Here is a 23,352-nt window from a genome sequence, read left to right as displayed (position 1 = left end):
CCCAAACCTCACTGCGTTAGACAGAAAGGCAGGAGAGGAGCCCGTGCAGGGTGTGTCTGGGGGAACTGCAAGGACATGGAGCTCAAGGTCAGAGCTGGGTACAAAGTGATATAGCACCTAACAGCATGGTGGGCAGGGAGTAATATTTGGTTCCAGGTAGACTTGTGTCCGGTGGCTTCTAACGGTCTTAACTGCCACTGAACTTAACTTCTGAGGACTTAAAGGCAGTAAATATTCATTATCATTTACGACAGGCTGTATAGGCAGACATGGATAAAGTGGGAGGAGTGAGCAGGGTGGCCCCATTGTTAGTGGGCCCAGACAGTGCTATCTTTGTATTCTTGGTCTGGGACGTGCACCCCCCTTCTGTCGTGTTCAAGGTCGGGGGGCATCGCCTGCTCGCCCTCTGCTACCCACATCCCCGCACCCGGGGCCGCTGTGCCCGGGGCAGGAGCACGTTCCCACCACTGCCCTCCATGCTGACACAGAAATCGTTCAGAACCTCCCAGACAACCAGACTGTCCAACAGAACAGAACAGGAGACAAATGAGCAGTTCCAGAAAGAGACAGGGAGTGAGAGATGGAGCTTAGGAGACCGAACGGATGCGGGATGGGGTGGCAGGGCGGGGGCGGGGAGGAGAGAGCAAGGAGAGAAACAAATACGTCTGACTTACGTGAGGACATAATTGACACTCACGATGCAGTGCGGCCTGGACGAGCGGCTGTTGTGCACGACGGTGGCGTAGCTCTGCACCCACACCCAGCCGCCCAGCTTGGACAGCAGCCGGTAGTACTTGGTGGTGACCTGGCCCTTCACCAGCACTGCAAACACAAGGGGACAGGAGTCCCGAGGGATGGTTAGCCCGACCCACCCGTGCAGAGGCCGCCCCCGCGGACGACCTAGAGCTCCGGTTCTGGGCCTTTCTGGGGCGGAGGACACCTTTGAGAACTTGACAAAGGGTATGAGATTTCTCTGAAGGAGGATGCATGCGCGTGTGCGTGCACTCACACACGCACATGCACACACGCAGGGTTTTCGCTTCCAATTCTATGAGGCCCACAGAGCAGCCTCTCCCCTCCCGTGTGAAGAACTCTAATTTAACTGCTTTCACCAGGAGAACCATCAGTCCCCAGACAACACTGTCACCTAGCAGAGGGAGAAAACTGGTTTTGCTTTTTAGTTTCCAAAATGCCATAATTATGCTAAAATCCCTGGCACTCTTAATAGGGATAATGAATGGGGAGTGATGTAGTTATTTAAACACAGCAGTAAGTTAAGTGGGTTCAAGAAAGTTCTCCTCAGGGCCTTCAGGAGTGCAGGGAGCGGAGGGCTGTGGGGTCAGGGGGGAGGGGAATCAGTGAGGTTCCTGTGGCCAAGACTCAAGGTAGTCCTGCTTAGATTTCAGCAGAAAAGGGAGGGAGCGGTAACTCTCTGATAACAGGGAGGAGGATAAATTGTGGAGTACCAAGCAGCCATTAAAATGATGATTGAGGGAACTTCCCTGGTGGTTCAGTGGTTAACAATCTGCCTTCCAATGCAGTGGATTATGGGTTCAATCCGTGGTCGCGGGACTAAGACCCTACATGCCCTGGGGCAACTAAGCCCGTGTACCACAACAGGAGACCCAATGACGCAGCCAAATGATGATGGATAAGAATTTATCATGTGATGGGGAGTATGTATGACATAATGTTAAATAAAGAAAAGACAAGACTCAGAACTGCATACAGTATAATTCTAATTATGAAACAGCATGTGCACGCAGTCACAAACAGCTAACTGTATGATCTTGAACAAGTTACTAACTCCCTGAGTTACCCCAGTAGTAACAGGAGGACAGTCATAGTTTCTATCCCATTGGGTGCTGTGAAGGTTAGAGCATCTACGTGAAGATTTAGAACCACGGCAGACGTGCGTGAAAGGCTCCGTACATACCAGCTCACACTTATCAGACTGACACAATTACAGGCAGTTTTCATTTTCTCTTCCTGATTCTCTAAATTTCCAATAAGCAGGGGGTGTTAAGTTTTAAAAACAGATGGAAAATTTATTTTTCACGTAGGCAAACAGTCTGTGTGGGAGTGGGAAGTGAAAATACAAGGTCTATGAATACCCCCACTCCTTAGGGATGAAGCCAGGGACAAACGAGGAACCACCGTCCGGCCCAGAGGCCGAGGCCGAGCTCTGGAACAGCACAGAGACCAACTCTTTCCTTCCCGGGCTTAATGTCTGCACCTCAGTGGGCTCACTGGGCAGGAACAAGATCCCACGCTGAAGAGTATAGCCCAAGGTAGTAGGTAAGAAGAGAGTCTTTCCAGCGCTTCTTTCTGAGGATCGCTTTTTTATGTTTTTATTTTGGGGCTGTGCACAGGGAATCTTAGTTCCCGGACCAGGGACCGAACCTATGCCCCCTGCAGTGGAAGTGTGGAGTCTTAACCACTGGACTTCCAGGTAAGTCCAAAGGGTTGCTATTTGAAGAACAAAACACAAGGTTTCTAGTTCCAGCTCATTTTCGCATGCACTGCTTCATTTATCCCCCTACACCCATGGCAGGTGGGCATCACCAGGAAACGGGGGCTAACACACTTGAGGGCACAGCTGGGGCCCAAGCCAGGTGCTCTGACTCTCGTTTCTCCCGGCCTGCTGAGGCAGGATGGGGCAGCAGCCTTTCGAAGGTTCTGCAAAGCTACTTACAGGGGTGGGTGTGAGCCAATGCACAGGGGAAACTCAGTTAACAATTTGCTCATGGCCCCCCAAAGAGAGGCCACAAGGTCAAACTGAGGCCCTGTCTGTGGATTTCATGAGATGTCATTCTTTCTTTAACTGAAACGCTCGTTAATCTCTTTGGCTTTGAAATCTTTTCCTTGCAGTATTTATAAAGCCCCTGGGACTATGGTAGTATACTTTTCCTTTTTCTTATCTTATACTTTAGGCTTCCCCTTAATCCTTACAATGTTCCTAAAAATCTCCTCATAATCACCTTAAGCTAGATACAATGAATATTAGAATATTTATCCCAACTGTTTTAGATGAGGATTCAAATGGCAGAATTTGCAGCTGTTTTATTAGCTCTGACCCTTCCCGATTCTGCTAAGATTAAACTTAGGTACAGAGACCAAACAAACAGGTGTATGTTTAAAAAAAATTTTTTTTTTCTTCTCTGTGACTCATGCTGATAATCAGCATGTTGGTATAAGTTGAAATCCTAGATACTTAGTTACAACGTTCTTGGTTTGTTGGAGCTCCTCATCCAGTCTGTCCAACTGAATCAGCTGTCTGACAGGATCCCAGGTGTGGGCTATGACGCAAGGCCCTGCTAACTGTGGTGGTTCGTGGGGGTCGGGGGAGATGTCCCTGAAGCCTTCAGCTGCCCCTCCATCTGGACTGCAGGGTCTTCCACATCAGGGGACGCATGCCCAGATGAGAGCCAATGGTCTTGGTTTTCCGAGGCCACTTAGGAATAGAACTTTTGGTTCTACAAATGCACTATCCAGAAAGATAGATAGCCTTCCTGGTTCCTCCAGAATTCCTCCTGCTTCCAGAATTTTTCCTGGAGGCAGAGCCAGCTCAATGAGCTGGCCTCTGGAAGGAAAGTAAACTTTGGCCACAAGCCTAAGTTCCATTTCTGTTTTGAATTTTAAGAGCTAAAAGGATACCAATGACACCTGTCAGCTTCCCTGGTACCTCAGCTGGTGAAGAATCTGCCTGCAATGCAGGAGGCCCCAGTTCAATTCCTGGGTTGGGAAGATCTGCTGGAGAAGGGAACAGCTACCCACTCTGGTATTCTGGCCTGGAGACTTCCAAGTACAGAGGAGCCTGGTGGACTACAGTCCACGGGGTCGAGAAGAGTCAGACACGACTGAGTGGGACTTTCACTTCACCACCTGTCATGGGTTGAATAGCGTCCCCTTAAAAGATATATTCTACATTCTAAATGCAAGAACCTGTGAATGTGACTCATACCTAGGAAAAGGATCTTTGTAGATGTAATTAAGGATCTTAAGGATGTTATCATTCTGGATTAGGGAGGGCAGTAAATTTAATAACGTGTCCCTGTAGGAGACAGAAAGGAGAAGACACAGACCCACAGAGGGAGACAAAGGCAGAGAACGGAGTAGGAGGCCACAAGCCAGGGATGCCAGCAGCCACCAAAACCTGGAGGAGGCAGGAAGGCTCTGACCCCAGAAGCTCCAGAGGAAACCCGGCCCTGCTGACGCAGTGATGGTTCTGGCCTCCAGGACCGTGAGACAAGACGTTCTGTTATTTCATGCCGCTCGGTTTAGGGGTTTGGTTACGGCCACAATGCGATAGACTCGGTTTCAATCCCTGGGTGGGGAGATCCCTTGGGGAAAGGAATGGCAATCCACCCCGGTATTCTTGCCTGTGAAATCCCACGGACAGAGGAGCCTGGCGGGCCCCAGTCCATGGGGTCACAAAGAGTTGGACACGACTGAGTCACTACCACTTTCACTTTTTACGGCTGCCACAGAAGACTAAACCACCCCCGTGGGGAAGATGTAAGTGCGGTCCCCATGTTCCTCCGGACTCTCATCTCAGTCTCTGCTGCCAGTGGGGCCCCAGGGAGAGTGCAGTTGGCAAGACTGAAGACAAGCCATGCGGTCCTTAGGGGAGCGGGTCTTGGTGTGCCTGCATGCCCCGCCAACACCCCACTGCTCTACACCTGCTGCTGGAGGCAGTCTGGTTAGTAAGAAGATCTGGAAAGTCCAGGGGGCGGGGGGGTTGGGGGGGGTGGGGCAGGACAGAAGAACTTCCAGAAGGCCACACCGTGCAACATCTGCAGAGTGACACAGCACAGAGGACAGGTTCCGCAGACCCATCGGGTCACACCTGTAAACGCCCGAAACTGCTCCCGGGGAGCAGGGCGGCGTGTAGACAGCACTGTGCTTTCTAGATTACTTCCTGTTTCCTGGCTCATGGCTCCCAGTTAAGGCATGGGCTCCCCACACTTTCGTCAGCAAGGCAGAGCTGCTTCAACCTCCAGACTCTGCTTGGAGGGCAGCATATGGAAGGGATCTGGGTGTGAGTTAGGCTCCCTTGTCCCTTTCAGTCCAGAGGCCAGAGAAGCCAGCAGCAGAAGCCAATCTCCCTGGAACGTCAATCAAAAGTCCTCACTGGAAACTGGAGAACTCCTTTAAAGTGTATCTTTTTTAAAAAACCATTTCTGTGTATGTATTTTTTGGCTGCGCCGGACCTTTGTGGCAGTGTGGGCTCTTCTCCAGGTGTGGCACGTGGGGGCCACCCTCCGGCTGTGGCGTGCAGGCTTCTCCTGCATGGGCTCGAGGGCTTCCAAGCTCCAGAGGGCAGGTGCACAAGCTGTGGCACGAAGGCTTCACTGCTCCACAGCAATTAAGGGATCTTCCCAGATCAGGGATCGAACCTGTGGCTCCTGCACTGGCAGACGGGATTCTTTACCACTGAGACCAGGGAAGCCCTCAAGTGTATCTTCTATCTGAAGACCAGCTGACATTCCATGGACACGTGTCCACAGACATGCTATGTTGGTGGCGTAGAGTTGCCGTTACCACCAGAACACCCCTGGATGGGTCATGTGTTCTCCAGTTGACCATAAGCTCCACCATTCTCTTGCCCTGAGTCTGTTCATACATTCATGTTACATGCTTGGCCCCGTAAGCATTTGAGTCTATGACTCTTGTGTGTCCTTTAGAGTGTGTTCTCCATGGGTCTACACCAGTTGCCCTATTTCAGTTCAATCGCTCAGTCGTGTCCAACCCATTGCAACCCCATGGACTGCAGTATGCCAGGCTTCCCTGTCCATCACCAACCCCCCACAGCTTGCTCATAGTGATGCCATCCAACCATCTCATCCTCTGTCGTCCCCTTCTCCTCCTGCCTTCAATCTTCCCCAGCATCAGGGTCTTTTTCAATCAGTCAGTTCTTCGCACCAGGTGGCCAAAATATTGGAGTTTCAGCTTCAGCATCAGTCCTTCCAATGAATATTCAGGACTGATTTCCTTTGGTATTGACTAGTTGGATCGCCTTGCAGTCCAAGGGACTCTCAAGAGTCTTCTCCAACACCACAGTTCAAAAGCATCAATTCTTCGGTGCTCAGCTTTCTTTACAGTCCAATTCTCACATCCATACATGACTACTGGAAAAACCATAGCCTTGGCTAGATGGACCTTTGTTGGTAAAGTAATGTCTCTGCTTTTTAATATGCTGTCTAGGTTGGCCATAGCTTTTGTTCCAAAGAGCAAGCATATTTTAATTTCATGGCTTCAGTCACCATCTGCAATGATTTTGGATCCCCCCCAAAATAAAGTCTGTCACTGTTTCCATTGTTTGCCCATCTATTTGCCATGAAGTGATGTGACCAGATGCCATGATCTTAGTTTTCTGAATGTTGAGCTTTAAGCCAACTTTTTCAGTCTCCTCTTTCACCTCCATCAAGAGGCTCTTTAGTTCTTCGCTTTCTGCAGATGACACCACCATAAGGGTGGTGTCATCTGCAATCTGAAGTTATGATATTTCTCCTGGTAATTTTGATTCCAGCTTGTGCTTCATCCAGCCTAGCGTTTCTCATGATGTACTCTGAATATAAGTGAAATAAGCAGGGTGACAATATACAGCCTTGACGTACTCCTTTCCCGATTTGGAACCCGTCTGTTGTTCCTTGTCCAGTTCTAACTGTAGCTTCTTGACCTGCATACTGATGTCTCAGGAGGCAGGTCAGGTGGTCTGGTATTCCCATCTCTTGAAGAATTTTCCACAGTTTGTTGTGATCCACACAGTCAAAGGTTTTATAATTTTGTTATGACAGCTGTTGCTTGAAATATGTTCCACGTGTTCAGGCTTCGAAGCCTTTCTGGAACACTGAAATGTTTTGATAGTTGGAACACAGCCTGTGTTCTCTTTGGCATTGGGGCTTGGCCCACTCTGGACAGGGGCCTCCCTAAAGAGCTAGGTGAGATTCTCCACTACTTTGGATGAACAGCCACGCAAACATTAGGTTCTTCCTAAACACTGTGTCCACAAGAAATCTGCTCAGTGTCCCTTGACACACACCTTCGGGTTTACCAGTATTGATCCCTGCCCCACCTGTGCACCAGGCTGCCCCCTGCCCACCTCCACGACCTGCAGGTCAAGCCCCCCACATACAAGAAAGAGTCCCCAAATGCTTTATGAAGGCAGCAAGGGGGCAGGCTCCAGCTGGGGAGCCTGTCCCCAAGGCCGTGTAATGGGGCTGCAGGACTGCCCCTCAGCCACCAGGAGGCAGTGAGGGGAACAAGTTGGAAGGGCCCAAGATATTTCCCAGAGAAGCCCCTGGAACAGCGGTCTCCAACCTTTGGGCATCAGGGACCGGTTTTGGGGAAGACAGTTTTTCCACAAACTGGGGCAGAGTGGGGGGATGATTTCGTGATAATTCAAGTATATTACATTTATCATGCACTTTATTTCTATTATTATTACATCAGCTCCACCTCAGATCATCGGGCATTAGATCACAGAGGTTGGGGACCCCCTGCCCTAGAGGAACCCCTTACAGAATGTTCTGGGGGGAGCCCTGGCACAGCACAGTCCCGCTTGGAACGCTCAGCTGGGAATGCCCAGGACCCCACTGACCACAGGCCGAGGTGCTGTGAGGTGCTGGGGCCATCCCTGCCCCCTTGTCTCGTGGCCTCTGGGAGCCCGAGCTCCCCAGGACCACACTGGCCAGCCCTGCTACTCCTCACAAGGCTGTGTTTCTGGAAGGCGTTGATTCTGTCTTCAGGGGCTGTGCTTTCTTCAGACTCTGTGGACTCCTGCTCCCGGTTAAGATAATATTTTGAAGAATGTGTGAAAACCGTATGGCCGACCACGGTCCTCCAGAGCCTCCGTTCATGACGTCCAATCAGGCCTCTAGCAGAGCCCTGTGCCTGGCTCCTCGGTTTCAGATCGCGGTATGGAGGAGACAGCTTGGCCTGGGAGAACCAGACAGTGACCTCCCTTGGTCCTGGGTGTCCACAGCTGTTAATTTTCTTCCCAAGCTGAGTTACCTCATGAACCACAAAAGACAGAAGGTCAGTGCGTCTCACAGAAGTGGCTCCCCCAGGGGCCTTGGAGGCCTGAGGGGCCCAGCGAGAGGGTCACCGTGGCTGCGTTCAGCTGCGGCAGGTGGGGGAGAAGCAGCCAAGGCCGAGAGGCCGCCCAGGTCCCAGGCAGCCCCCAGGGCAGCTCTGGCTGTGGCTGGACCGAAGGACCCGAAGCTCCGTCCCCAGAGGCCATCATGGGGACTCGTGGGGACCCTGCAGGGTGGGAGGCTCGGCTGGGCCCCTGAGCCACCAGAGCGGCCGGAGACACGACCAAAACATCACCTGGTGAAGGGACACGTCCCACCTCCTCCATCTCCTCACCTGTCCTCCCCAAGCCAGGGTGTCCAGCGGGAACGGGACTGTGCCCACCCCCGGGCGAGGACACAGAGACACTGAAAAGAAGCCCTTTGCACGGGCTGAACTGTGTCCCCCCACTGACAAGTTCACATGCTGACGTCCCAACCCCAGCATCACACATGACTACGCCTGCAGACGGGGACTTTAAAGAGGTGATTGGTAACACGAAGTCACGTGGGTGAGCCTGACCCCGTGTGACCAGAGAGAGGAGAAAGCGACCCAGGCACAGGAGGAGGACACAGGGAGAAGACGGCCGGGCGTCCACATGCAAAGGAGAGAGGAGAGAACCCGGCCAGTGACCCTCGACCTTGTCCCCCCTACACTCCAGATCCCCCCTCCCCCCCCAGACCCCCCCGCCAGGCCCTTCTCAGGCTGAGCGCGTGCTGACAGAGAACAGAGAAGCAGGCAGACTCGACATCCCAAGGGTGCCTTGGCCGATGCCTGCTGGGGTGTAAGTACCTGCATCCCCTCTCCCCTCAGCACCCACCAGGGGTCCTACCCGGCTCCCAGGGTTCCCAGGGCATGGAAGGCCGTCAGCAGTGTCGGCTGACACGCTCCCTCTCTCAGGGGCTCCCTCCCTTCCGCAGGTCCTTCCCACTCACTATCCTGCTTTGGCTCCTTCCCACTCACTACCCTGCTTCGGCGACCGTCCAGATAACCTGCTGCCCTTGGACCTGACTCAGCTTCTGGAGTTTAAGGAAGGTAAGGTGATGCCAAGCCTCCCTGGGGGTAAAGAGGTGGGAACAGGAAGCCCAGGAAAGAGAGCGAGGCCTTGGGGACCACATGTTCAGCATCACCCAAGCTCCACGCTGCGAAGACCTGCCTCCAAACACCTGCCCCGGTTGAGGACCATTGTTGCTTTCCTCATCCAAAGCTCCAGCTCTGAGGGTCAGAGACTTTCAGGGTGGTGTCTTGGATGCTCCGAGGGGGCATCTGGAGGGGGGCGGGTCCCAAGGCTGGAGCCAAGGCTGAGACCCACCTCTGCCCAGTGTGTGGGTAGGGGCCTGGGCTGCCACTTTGCTGACACACTGATACGGGGCATGGGGAAGCTGGTGGAAGGGAGCCGGGTTGGATCTGAGGCTACACCTGTCCACCTGGGGCCTCCTGCCTCTGCAGAGGCTTGTCAATACCGCTGTTCTCCGTCTTCTTTGATTGACCAATTCTACAGCTCATTTGGCAAAGAAAGCTATTTTCCCTCTGGTATGTAAACCCTCCACCTTTTCTGCATGTCTCTGAGAAGCCGGGGTACACCTTTCCTCTCAGGGTCCCTTTGATAACTGCAAGGTCTGGAAATCCCCATTCGAAATGAAGGAAGGTGAAGTGATCATGTGAATCGCAGGAGACCTCACAAACACACCCTCTTCTGCTTCTGGGAAGTCACATGACCTGGGGAAGACCAGGGGATCCTGGTGGACACGCTGGAGACCCATTGAGTGGTCAGAACCACTGAAGACCACAGTGCCCAACAGGCCCGGGGGGCCAGTCCCACCCACAGGCCTCTCCACCTCCTGGCCCACCTGGCCCAGTGGCCCTCAGGTTCGATAGGTGAAAAGCATTCGGTCCACGCCAGGGAAACTGGGAACCTGGGAACCTACCACTGGCCACCACCATGGCCAGTTTCCAAAGCCCGAGTTGAATTTATTCTGCCTGAAAAATCCCCTGCTCCCCTCTGTTAGCTAGGCAGTGTAAGAGATATTAAAACATGGTATTTAAAACAAAGACTTCTAATTCCATTAGCTTCCTTTCTCTGCATTTCCAGGTCAGATTTCCCAAGCTGCTTCCACTCTTTGGGGAACAACTCTCCCTCCGTGTAATTCAAGGAGTTACTGTTAACTCCTGCGCTGCAGAGAGAGGCTCCCAAGCCCTCCTGTCTCAGAGGGATGGGGCTGGGAACCCCAGGGCTGGGGCTTCCCCTCGGATATCCTGACAGTGGGGGGGGGGGGTGTGTGGAGGTGTGAATGCTCCCATTTGGTCCCCTGCCCCCAGCCTGTCCTCCCTTCTAGATTGTTCCATAGTGCACACCGTTTTCCATGTCCTAGTCCGCTCTCCTTACTCCAGAGCACGTGCTCCCCCACTGCTCCCCTCTACCGCCTGCCTGGTCAGGCCCTCAAAAATCTCATTCTGTAATGGACACTTCCCACCCTGTTTGCACAGGGAAGCCATCTGGCTCCTGAATCAGTGACTCCGACCTAAAAACCCATCCCAACATTAGGCAGCCGCTTCCTACCAAGCCGGGCTTTAAGAAGGTCAGCGGTGTTTATATGAGAGCATGATTGGCCATTTGTACTAAAAGAAAGAAAAGGCTGCTCACAGTTCCGTGTCTCTGAGCAGGGAGAGTTCTTTCCACGTGACTTACAAGGAACAGGAAGAAGCGACGGGTCTGCCCAGCCAATGTCCGGGTCTCTGCCCTGAGTGACTCAGAACAAAAGAACAGCAACACCCTAGTAACTGCCAGGCTGACCAGATCCCAGTTGTCACCAAATGGCCAGGCAGCCCCTAGACCCACCGTCTGCCTCCAACCAACCCCAGCAACCTGTCCTCTGACGCCTCTCAGTCCTCCTCACACAGCAAGAAGCAGGACGTGCCATCGGGGCTGTGTCACAGCAGCTCTGGCCTCCCCAACTCTCTGCACCCCACGAACAAGCACCCCTGAACCGGCCATCAGCGTGGCAGGGCTAGACGCTGGGAGGATGAGGCATTCTGCTCCATCCCAGTTATCTGCTGCCTCAATTTGGATTCTAGAAAAGAAAGCGATACTTGTCTAGACATTTCAGTGACTAGCACCCCCACCCTTCCATTGTATGGTCCCCAAACTGCCTCCATTTGCAGATGGAGTACTGTTTACCTTCTGTTTCCATGTGGACTTCTCCCATCCTAGAAACCTGCGGTCTCCCTGAGCTTCCCAGCCATTGGTGACCAAATTCGCTGGATTCAGCACCCAGCTCTGCCCCCTCCTTGCTGTGTGACCATGGGCAAGGAGCTTAACCTCTCTGAACCTTGGTGTTCTCAGCAGTAAAAGGAGGATCACGCGCATAAGAACCTCCCTCACTGGCTTGGTAACGTATTTAATCCCTTAAACTAGAGCTGGATGGTAGTAAGTTCCCTGTAAGTGATCAGTTCTTCTGCTTTGGTTGTTACCCATAACTGGCATCCAGATGGCCATCCAGAACAATTGAGGTTCCACATCCATAATCTAGACTCCAGCAACCATCCCACACCTTCCAGGGTTTCCTTAGATGTTTGAGAACTGACAAGGGGCTGTGCTGAAATCCAGGGCCTCAGATCCGTGCCTACCGTATGGGGAGTCACTGCGGCAAACCAGGGCACCGTCCGGACTCTGTGGCGCCCCCTCCTGGCTGCCCGGGTGCCGTCCCCACTCTGTGGCGCCCCTCCCCGCTGCCAGGGCTCCCGGGCAGGGTGACGTGGTACTCACGGAGGTGGTGCGCGTAGCGGAGGTGGAAGACGTCACAGCCGTGCACGTGATGGTACAGGGTCTTCTCGATCAGGTCCTGCGGCTCGTACCCGGTCAGCTCCGTCACCCTACGGGAGGACGGCAGCTCCCGGTAAGTTATACAGCCCTGAGATTGCCTTTCATTTACACTAACGTCGGTTTTGCCAACCAATCAGATGAGAAACGGCTTGGTGGAGTAGTTTTTTACAAGAAGGAAGTCTATGAACCCCAGCCTGCTGCAGGCGCCACACCCTTCATGAGCAGGAATGTCCTTCTGAAACTATTAGTTAGAAGAAGGTTTGGGGGCTTCGCTGGTGGCTCAGTGGATAGGAATCTACCTACCAAGGTAGGAGACATGGGTTCAATCCCTGGTCCCATGTGGGAAGATCCCACATGTCTTGGAGCAACTAAGCCTGTGCGCCCCAACTGTTGAGCCTGCGCACTAGAGTCTGAGAGCCGCAACGACTGAAGCCTGCATGCCTGGAGCCCAAGCTCCACACCAAGAGAAGCCCACTCAGTGCGAAGCCTGCGCACTGCAATGAAGACCAGCTCCCATTCGCCACAACGAGACAAAAGCCCATGCAGCAGCAAAGACCCAGAGCAGACGAAAATAAAAATAAATAAAACTATAACAGGAGTTATTTTCTGAAATCTGTGGGATATTTAAGAGTTTCAATAATAGTCTTAAGCAAGCAACTGCAGGAGGTGCTAAAAAAAAAAAAAGATTTGAAATGACTTAAAACTGTATCAAAACTCAGCAGTGGCCACAGGACTGGAAAAGGTCAGTTTTCATTCCAACCCCAAAGAAAGGCAATGCCAAAGAATGCTCAAACTACCCCACAATTGCACTCATCTCACACGCTAGGAAAGTAATGCTCAAAATTCTCCAAGCCAGGCTTCAGCAATTCGTGAACCTTGAACTTCCAGATGTTCAAGCTGGTTTTAGAAAAGGCAGAGGAGCCAGAGATCAAACTGCCAACATCCGCAGGGTCATGGAAAAAGCAAGAGAGTTCCAGAAAAACATCTATTTCTGCTTTCTTGACTATGCCAAAGCCTTGTGTGGATCACAATAAACTGTGGAAAATTCTTCAAGAGATGGTAATACCAGACCACCTAACCTGCCTCTTGAGAAACCTATATGCGGGTCAGGAAGCAACAGTTAGAACTGGACTTGGAACAACAGACTGATTCCAAATAGGAAAAGGAGTACGTCAAGGCTGCATATTGTCACCCTGCTTATTTAGCTTCTATGCAGAGTACATCATGAGAAACGCTGGGCTGGAAGAAGCACAAGCTGGGATCAAGATTGCCGGAAGAAATATCAATAACCTCAGATATGCAGATGACACCACTCTTATGACAGAAAGTGAAGAGGAACTAAAACTCCTCTTGATGAAAGTGAAAGAGGAGAGTGACAAAGTTGGCTTAAAGCTCAACATTCAGAAAACTAAGATCATGGCATCCGGTCCCATCACTTCATGGCATAGATGGGGAAACAGTGGAAACAGTGGGAGACCTTATTTTGGGGGGCTCCAAAATCACTTCAGATGGTGACTGCAGCCATGAAATTAAAAGACACTTACTCCTTGGAAGGAAAGTTATAGCCAACCTAGACAGCATATTAAAAAGCAGTGACATTACTCTGCCAACAAAGGTCCATCTAGTCAAGGCTATGGTTTTTCCTGTAGTCATGTATGGATGTGAGAGTTGGACTATGAAGAAAGCTGAGTGCCAAAGAATTGATGCTTTTGAACTGTGGTGTTGGAGAAGACTCTTGAGAGTCCCTTGGACTGCAAGGAGATCCAACCAGTCCATTCTGAAGGAGATCAGCCCTGGGATTTCTTTGGAAGGAATGATGCTAAAGCTGAAACTCCAGTACTTTGGCCACCTCATGCGAAGAGTTGACTCACTGGAAAGACTCTGATGCTGGGAGGGATTGAGGGCAGGAGGAGAAGGGGATGACAGAGGATGAGATGGCTGGATGGCATTACCGACTCAATGGACATGAGTTTGAGTGAACTCCGGGAGTTGGTGATGGATAGGGAGCCCTGGCGTGCTGCAGTTCATGGGGTCGCAAAGAGTCAGACACGACTGAGCGACTGAACTGAACTGAACTGAAGACTATCCCTTTTCAAGGTGAAGCTTATCAGAGGACGTTTAACAGTGAACTTGTTGGGACTTCCCTCATAGTCCAGTGGCTAAAGACTCTGCACTCCCAATGCAGGGGGCCTGGGTTCCATCTGTGGTCAGGGAACTAGATCCCACATGCCACAACTAAGACGTGGTGCAGCCAAATGGATAAATACATTAATAAATAAATATATATGTATTTTTCTTTTGAAGAGTGAACTTGTTACTAATATCAGGAGAAGCTGCCAAGGTGACTAAGAGTCCACTCGCTGGGGCTTTTGGGAAGGAAAACCTTTTAAAAATTACTGTGAATCTTTTAAAAATCCTTGTAGTTAAAATATGCACAACATAAAATTTACCTTTTTAACCATATTAAAGGGTACAATTCACGATGACCACCACTACTTGGCACTTCCAGCACTTTTCATCACCCAGAACAGAAACTGTATCCATTAAACAATGATTCCCCACTTCCCCTCCCCAAGTCCCTGGCAATTTCTCTTCTACTTTCTATCTCTGTGAATTTGTCTACTCTAGAAATTTCATCTAAGAAGAGGGATATAATATTTGACCTTTTGCTTCTGGCTTCTCTTTCACTTAACATGCTTTCACGGTTCATTCCTGCCGTAGCATCTATCAGAATGTCATTCCTTTTTATGGTTGCATAACATTCTATTTTATGTAGACACTACATTTTGTTTATCCTTTCACCTAATGATGGACACTTGGGTTGATTTCACATCTCACATATTGCATGTGCAAACCTGTAACCCTCCCGTCCACACTGCACCCTGTTAACTGGCACAGCTGGTCTCAGGGGGATGATGCTATGATGGGGTGATTCCTATGGATGAAATATAGGGAATAATGGAGACACTGAAGCCTCTTTATCAATGGAGGACTGTCTTAGAGCCCCCAGAAATAGTAAAACAATATCCCAAACTGTTGTGACTGAAAGCAAGCCTTAAGCTCACTGTGGACGTGGAAACACTCTCCTGGTGCTTATACGCTCCTGCCTCGTTCTTATTTTCATCAAGCCTCAGGCATACCGATTCTGACTTCAGCTCTTTGAAGAAGAGTAGTTCCCAGCACCCACGATGGCAACATCACTAGCACACGGATCACTCCACCCACAGGTAAGAACTGCATGTGGCCGTGATACTGACTCCCAGGCCTTGGGCAACTGTGTTGGGAACCACGTCCCTAGAGGAGGTGGCCCCAACATCTTGGTGACATATATTCAAGAACAGATGAAAGAAGGGGATGAGAGGAGATTCCAAGGGCGGTGAGGCCACGGTGAGAAGTAAGTGGGGACTGAGGGTGGCATGGACTGGGGGCCCTGCTCGCCCAGATCTGAAACGCTAGCTGTAAGTTAAATGGGGAAATTTGACCTCACTTTCATTCCCTAACCCGCTCCTTTTCTGTTGAGCTCTGCATGGGCTTCGGGTCGTAAATCTCTGTGAGCCTCATATTTCCCTGGAATCATTCACTATTTGGTGTACACATTTCCATGGTGTTCCTCCAGGGCAGGAAGGAGATGGGGCTCGAGGTGGGTAGAAAGGGAATTTGCACAGGCCAGAGCCTCTCAGGGCCCGGGGGACCTGTCCGAGGGCCACCTAGAACCTCAGGCCCCACCGGAGTCTGCCTCTGTGTGGCAGGAAAATTGAGACGTCTGGCTCTCCCCCACCCAAGAAGAAAACCAAGCATCTCTACCGTGTGGGGATGAAAGAGGCTTCCCAGACCCATTAGACGTAAAGTTTCAGTACAACGGCCCCGAATGTGTAAATGAATCAGAAACACATGTATTAAGTTTCTCATCAAAGTACACACTGGCTTTAAAAATTAAAGGGAAGGGAAGGCTTTGGCAGCATGCCTTCTTGGTTTTTTCCAACCCTCTAGTGTCTGAAGACCTGTCAGAGGGATTTGCCAAACCCAAACATCGTCGGGTTCACCCACCCTTAGCAAAAGCACCAGCTACAGTTTCAAAGTGAAATACCACAAAACCCCTATGAACCGAATTTCAGGTTATGTCGAGTTCAGTTTTGTCTGGGATTATGCTGGGTGGGTGTGTAGGGGCCGGCTGGGCCCCCTCCACCAGGCCCACCACCCTGGCCCTTGTGACTTTGGAGCTGCTGGGCTTCAGGCCAACCTCTCTCTGTGGCTTCTGGGGTTTGGATGTAGGAACTGACGTCACTCCACCAGGCCATTCTGCTGCCCACCCAGCACTGGGCCAGCTCCTCTGTCCCCCGGCCCAGTGGCCTTTCAACTGCTACAACTGCCTGACGGCCAGAGTGTGAAGAATTTCCCAGCAAATTTCAGACCATCTTAAGGACCTCTTGGGTGGCTGGGGTTCAGAAGCACCTCAAGGCTTTGCTAGAAGCTTCCTTGTACTTGGCAAGAAGAGCTTCCTGGGCTCCTGCAGAGACAGGAAGTCTTCCTCAGCATGACCACCTTGCTTTCAACCCACTCAGGGGCCTGGACCTCACACCCCGAAGCAGAGGAAAACTCGCATCTGAGGTCCCTTCAGGAGGAAGCTGGCCTCTGAGCTAAGGTCGTACACCCTCTTCCATAAAGCCTTCCCTTTGTCTCTTCTGTGTCAGAGCTGTGTGGATAGAACAGCTCAAGAAGACCCGAACTCTCTCCTCTGGGGAAACACCCCTCTTTCCTCTTCTAGAGACTTCACTGAGCTTCAGAGGCTGAAGAAAAAGTGGGAGACAAAACAAAGGAGAAACCCGTCGTATTCTCCCAAATTTCTAAAATAATAAACACGGCCAGTGGATTTTCTTGCAGTCCACTTTTTTTTGGTCTCTTTGGCTATGTTTTGCAGCATGCGGAGATATTAGTTCTCTAACCAGGAATCGAATCCATGCCCCCTGCATTGGGAGCATGGAATCTTAATCACCGGACCGTCAGAGAAGGAAGTCCCTTTTAGAAGTGGTTCCTAAGTCTGGAGAGAGCTGCTCTGTCACTGTGGGCCGTGCTGTCTACCCCATGCCTGGCTCCTCCCCTGCAGGTGCTCCCATCTTTACTGCAGGAAAACATCCCTGGGCAGCGTCGGGGCCGGCATCCTTCCCCCAAGGAGTTATGTTTCCTCTTTGGCTTAGAGTTTCTGGGAGCATGATGACGACTTTGCAAGGCCATGCCTTGCCATGTCTCTACCTCCGAATGGTTCTGAGATGCATTTACAATGAACTAAACTAATTAATGTTTTCATCTCCCATCCTTAACCAAGTAAGTTTACTTTCATTCCATGAATGGGTAAAATTATCAAGTTTATGTTATGTATATTTTACTGTAGTGTTTTAAAAGTGGAAAAAAGACTTCCCTGGTGGTCCAATGGTTAAGAATCTGCCTGCCAATGCAGGGGACATGGGTTCGATCCCTGGTTTGGGAAGATCCCACATGTCTCAGGGCTACTAAGCCTGTGCACTACAACTACTGTAAATTTTAACAAATCTTTAAAAAAAAGAAGTGGGGAAAAAATCAATAAATCCTAGCTTCAAGACATACAGGAAAAATCTGCTATACATATGTGTATTTATATACACATACATATATGTGCACGCCTGTTTGCTAAGTCACTTCAGTTGGGTCTGACTCTGCAACCCTATGGACTGTCACCTGCCAGGCTCCTCTGTCCATGGGATTCTCCAGATAAGAATACTGGAGTGGGTTGCCATGCCCTCCTCCAGGGGATCTTCTTGACCCAGGGATCGAACCCACATCTCTTATGTCTCCTGCATTGGCAGGGGGGTTCTTCACCTCTATTACCATATGTGCGCATATATATATATATATTATATATATATATATATATTTTATATATATATATATACACACATACATACATACACAGACACACACTAGTGATATATATAAATTTTTCTCCAAGAAAGCTCAGCTACACACACCAAAAGTCAGGAGAGGGGTCTCTGACCACTTGTTCCTGTCTGTACAGCTGAGGTATCTAAAAGGCCAGGAAGAAAGATGACTTACCTTGCAGGTGTATCAGGTTTTTTCCTTTTACAAACACCTTCCATCTACCGTCTAGTTTCATCTTTCCTAACAGCCATGTGGGCAGCCGAGTGAATGAAGAAAACGCAAGCCCAGGGAGTGGCTCCCTCAGGCCTCCCCCTGCCAGCGGGCTCCCCCAGGCCAAGCAAAACAACAGGTCAGTGCCTCTCCCCCGTCTGCCTTCCCTCCTCTCTCTGAGAAGAGATTCTCAAATTGCAGGGCTCTGCCCAGTGGCAAACAGTCTGGGGGCTGCAGCGCCCCTCCCCATCCACTGAAGGCGGCCTCCCAGCCCAGGCCCGAAAGCTGCCTGTGGGGCTGAGCCCACAGCTCTCCCCCGGTGAAGGCCACCTCTCTGCCTGCTGCCCCGTCCTGTGGTGACCGTCAGAGCCTGGCTTCCCGCCAGCTGGAGCTGGAAGGCCTCCCGCAACACACACCACTCAGAATGGAAACTTTCTGTTTGTTTTAACATCCTACCAACTTGACGGAGATATGAGGCAGAATCCTGACATCATGGGCCTGCAAAAAAGGCTGTTGCCTACAATATGTACTTCCAGTTCAAACTCCAGTGAGATAATGAACATATAAACAAATAAAACAAGTACCTATAAGCTGGAGAAGCCAGTCACTCCTGAATATTAAGGTGGATACTAATTCTTTCAATTCTTGACTTCATTCCACTAAATCTCTTTCTAATTCGCATTCTTAGTACGGCTTACTGCTTGTTACATTTTGGTTTAATAGTGTAGCTTCCAGGGTCTGGTTTCCACCATCAGAATCTTCCGGAACTCTGCTACAGCAGGTGCCAGACTCACCTGGAATCCAAGAATATCAGCTTCAGGTCGAGGCTGGCCCTGAACATGAACATGTTGCTGTGCAGCTTGATCTCAGTGATGGCGCTGGGCGGCAGCGACTGGCCCACAGCCACCAGCCCCACGATCTGGTAGCACGAGTCGTACAGGGACATGTCCAGCATATACTGCCTGATCTTCAAGTAGCCGCTGCAATGGATGACCTGGGAAAGAGAGGCAGGGTCAGCCTCATACCCACTCTTCCTGACTCTGGGCCTGCTTGCTTTCTGGAACGAGCTGGAATATCCCCAAGCCCACCCTCTACTGAGCTCCGCGGCCAACATGCTGACAGATGCCCAATTCACTGCGTGGAAGGAATGAACTCTGCTTCTTTCTTAGGAGGTAATATCTCCTAAGAGATAATAATTAAATATAAGGGCTGTCTTATGCAATTGACTATGCTTAGGTAACTCCACAAGAGGGGACTCTAACGCACTGCAAAATGGATTTAGGCAAATTAACAGGTTTCCCTCATGGCTCAGATGGTAAAGAATCCACCTGCAATGCAGAAGACCCGGGTTTGATCCCTGGGTCAGGAAGATCTCCTGTAAAAGGAAATGGCAACTCACTCCAGTATTCTCACCTGGAGAAGTTCATGAACAGAGGAGCCTGGCAGATTACAGTCCATGGAGTTGCAGAGTCAGACATGACTGAGTGTCTAGCACTTTCATTTCAACTCAGGGCCAAGTTGCAATTAGATGGCACACAAAGACATTTTGGGAAGCTATGGTTTCTCCAGTAGTTATGTATGGATGTGAGAGCTGGACTATAAAGAAAGTTGAGCGCCGAAGAACTGATGCTTTTGAACTGTGGTATTGGAGAAGACTCTTGGGAGTCTCTTGGACTGCAAGGAGATCCAACTAGTCCATCCTAAAGGAAACCAGTCCTGAATATTATTGGAAGGATTGATGCTGAAGCTGAAGTTCCAATACTTTGACCACCTGATGAGAACTGACTCATTGGAAAAGGTCCTGATTCTGGGAAAGATTGAAGGTGGGAGGAGAAGGAGATGACAGACAATGAGATGGTTGGATGGCATCACTGACTTGATGGACATGAGTCTGAGCAAGCTCTGGGAGCTGGTGATGGAGAGGGAAGCCTGGTGTGCTGTAGTCCATGGGGTTGCAAAGAGTTGGACATGACTTAGTGATAACTGAACCTTTTGTTCCATAATGTTTACTTCAGTAATGATTCTTATGCTTATCACCCCCTGATGAGGATGAACTTGACAACTGTTAACTTGACAGTGATATCATTTGACAAACTGTATCACTCAAGTAAATGAAGAATTCTTTCAGGGTAAAAAGTCCTCATTTTAAATTTTACCTCATTTATTTTTTGGAAATATTTATTTATTTGGCTGTGTTGGGTCTTAGTTGTGGCATGTTGGTTTAGTTGCCCCACAGCATGTGAGATCTTAGTTTCCTGACCAGGAATCAAACCTGCATCCCCTGTACTGGAAGATGGATTCTTAACTACTGGACCATCAAGGAAGTCCCTATTTACTTTATTTATAATTTAAGATTTTATCTACTGGTAGTAAGCAAAAAAAGATGGTTGTTTCTTGGAAGAAAAGCTATGATAAACCTAGACAGCATATTAAAAACCAGAGACACCACTTTGCTGACAAAGGTCCATACAGTCAAAGCTATAGTTTTTCCAGTAGTCATGTAGGGATGTGAGAGTTGGATCATAAAGAAGGTTGCATGCCAAAGAATTGCTGCTTTAGAACTGTGGTGCTGGAGAAGACTCTTGAGAGTCCCTTGGACAGCAAAATCAAACCAGTCAGTCCTAAAGGAAATCAACACCAAATATTCATTGGAAGGACTGATACTGAAGCTGAAGTTCCAATACTTTGGGCACCTGATGCGAAGAGCCAACTCACTGGAAAAGACCCTGATGCTGGGAAAGATAGAGGGCAGGAGGAGAAGGGTGCGACAGAGGAAGACGGTCGGATGGCATCACCAACTCAATGGACGTGAGTTTAAGCAAACTCTGGGAGATAATGAAGGACAGGGAAGCCTGGCGTGCTGTAGTCCATGGGGTCACAGAGAGTCAGACATGACTGAGCGACTGCACAACAACAATAAGCAAAAATTCAGAGTGGCTATATATATATAGAAACCTTTCTATTAACAACCGTTCTAGCCAAGAAGAGTATACAAGAAAGTGTTTATAGAGTTGCAGATGTCAAACAGAAACATGCACAGCTTTAAACCTCAATATTGGAAGCATTTACATAAGTTACAGTCAGTAAAATCTTGAAAGGCTCAAGATCATCCTAACAGTACTGATGAGCAGCTAAAATATTCTCTTTTCAAAAACTTTCCTCCAGTATTCCCAAATGCACTCAATCTTTGGAGCTGGAACAAACCTTACCCATGAAACCTATTCTCCCATTTTACTGATGAGGAAATTGAGGACAAGGTGGGTGATGGGTTTTACTTAAGATGAGCCAGTCGGATGGGTAATAAGAGTCAGAAACAACTCAGGACCCAAGTCTCCAGAAGAATAGCTACTGTGTGTAGGGCAGTGCTGGAGGCTCCCATCTCTGAGGCTGGGGTTCTGGAATAGCAGATATGAAACTCACTTCCCAGATTATGAAATAAGCATGAGGTGAAGGTCAAAGGGAGGAGCTAGGAGTGAGGCTCAAAGGAGGGGGCTGAGGAGAGGCTGGGGAAAGGCAGACCCTGGGATGGAGAGGAGGGGAGAAGGGTATTCCAGAGAGAGAGGACAAAGGCACAAAACCATCCCCTCTCTTTTCACTTCACCCCTCCCTCCTTTTATACAAATTCTCCTGCAAAAAGGCTCCTTTCTGAAGGGACAGTTAGGGAGTTTGGGATGACATGTACACACTGCCATATTTAAAATGGATAATCAATAAGGTCCTACTGTACAACACAGAGAATTCTGCTCAATGTCATGTGGCAGCCTAGATGGGAGGGGAATCTAGGGGAGAAGGGATACATGTATATAAATGGCTGAGTCACTTTGCTGGTTCACCTGAAACTATCTTAATATTGTTAACTGACGACACCTCAATACAAAGTGAAAAGCCTGAAAAAAGAAAAAGGCTCCTGTCCACCTTTCGGTCCAGAGTGACGGGCTTAGGATCCTTTTCTCTGCGGCAGGACAAGTCTAGGTGTGGCTACTCTAGAGGGACTGCCCTGTGTGCAGAGTAGAACCTGCAGGTGCCAAAGTCAAATATCACCCTTAGCCCCATGTATTCCTGGTCTCAGACAACGCAATCCAGCCTGTCTGGGACATCCTTGTAAAACACCAGCTTTTGCTATGAGTGGTGTCCCTAGAAAGTTCTACATTGGGTGGTACAGAAAGAACGCTTGGGTCCCCCCACCTTCCCGTCTGCAGATATTCCTGAATGTGAGGCAAACACAGAGCACAGCGAAGACCCGCCACCGACCCCTCTCCACCTGTGAGCCCCAGGGCTGGGTACCTTGTATCCACTGCATGTCAAGCCAGCGTTTCTTTTCGCCAAGACACACTTCATTCGAAGAAAGAATGACCTCTCGATCTCATACTCTGAAAGCAGGCAGGAGGTTAGATTGGCAAACTGTCCCACAATGCTTTCCCTGACTTCATCTCCAGGCTCTCAGTAAACCCTCAGGGCCGGATCCTGCAGCTAGAGTCCTCGGCTCAGGGCTGCCCAGACCCCCAGCCAGAGCATTTTTGCTGGTGACCTGGCCCTGGGTGGTGGCTCAGAAGGTAAAGAATCCACCTGCAATGCGGGAGAACCAGGTTTGATCCCCGGGTTGGGAGGATCCCTTGGAGAAGGGATCCTGCCTGGAGAATTCCATGGACAGAAGAGCCTGCCAGGTTACACAGTCCATGGGGTCGCAAACATTCGGACATGACTGAGAGACTAACACTTTCACTTTCAGGCCTCCAGTGGGTTGAAGAGACTAGCCTGGCCCCGTGTGGCTTCCATGTGCTCCGGAAACATGGCCATACCAAGAACCTGGGAAACACCAGCCTGGGGCCAAGGTGAGAATCTCTGTGTAGGGACCCTGCCCAGCTCAACCTGCCCGTGGTCCCCTGTGGCAGCTATGTAGAGGCCTGGCACCTGGAGAATTGCCTTGGCCAGCCCCCCGGCAGGTGCTGTGCCTGCCTGGTAGCTTAGAAGCACCTGACTTCCCCCATCTAACTCAGGACTCAGAAGTGCAGGCCTTTCTCTGGCAGAGGGAGCCAGCCCCAGGGTGCCTCCCACCAGTGTGCCCATGGCCATGGGCACCAGGACTACCCAGCCACATGGGACTGGGCACAGGGCCCAGTGGACCCACGGGGCCTGATCAAAGCGTTCACCCTGAGTTACAGCACTGGGTGGATCCCGCTCCCCACCCACTCCTTCTCTCGCTGGCCAAGCCTTTCCTTCATTCCCTTCCAAGCTCTCACACACAAATCTCCACCTCACTATTGCAAATGCAGACATCCCCCAAGAAAACGGCCTTTCCATGTGGCTCAGTGGCAAAGAATCTATCTGCC

The 23,352-nt window shown here is 50.3% G+C and overlaps 1 protein-coding gene across 3 annotated transcripts in view; it reads right to left on the bottom strand.

The window, feature by feature from the left end:
* Positions 1-23,352, bottom strand: part of SIM2 (SIM bHLH transcription factor 2) — a 64,186-nt gene that overhangs the window by 19,404 nt on the left and 21,430 nt on the right. For all 3 annotated transcript variants that reach the window (XM_052648952.1, XM_052648961.1, XM_052648942.1), the window contains exons 5-8: positions 22,307-22,392; positions 18,817-19,016; positions 11,843-11,949; positions 675-822 (exon numbers count right to left, since the gene is read on the bottom strand). In XM_052648952.1, coding sequence (XP_052504912.1) covers positions 675-822; positions 11,843-11,949; positions 18,817-19,016; positions 22,307-22,392 — 541 coding nt within the window. The remainder of the gene's footprint in view (positions 1-674; positions 823-11,842; positions 11,950-18,816; positions 19,017-22,306; positions 22,393-23,352) is intronic.

The sequence above is a fragment of the Budorcas taxicolor genome, chromosome 1 (assembly GCF_023091745.1).
Source record: "Budorcas taxicolor isolate Tak-1 chromosome 1, Takin1.1, whole genome shotgun sequence".
Classification (NCBI taxonomy): Eukaryota; Metazoa; Chordata; class Mammalia; order Artiodactyla; family Bovidae; genus Budorcas; species Budorcas taxicolor.
The sequence above is the reverse complement of the archived record's forward strand: the minus strand, read 5'-3'. Positions and strand labels throughout refer to the sequence as shown.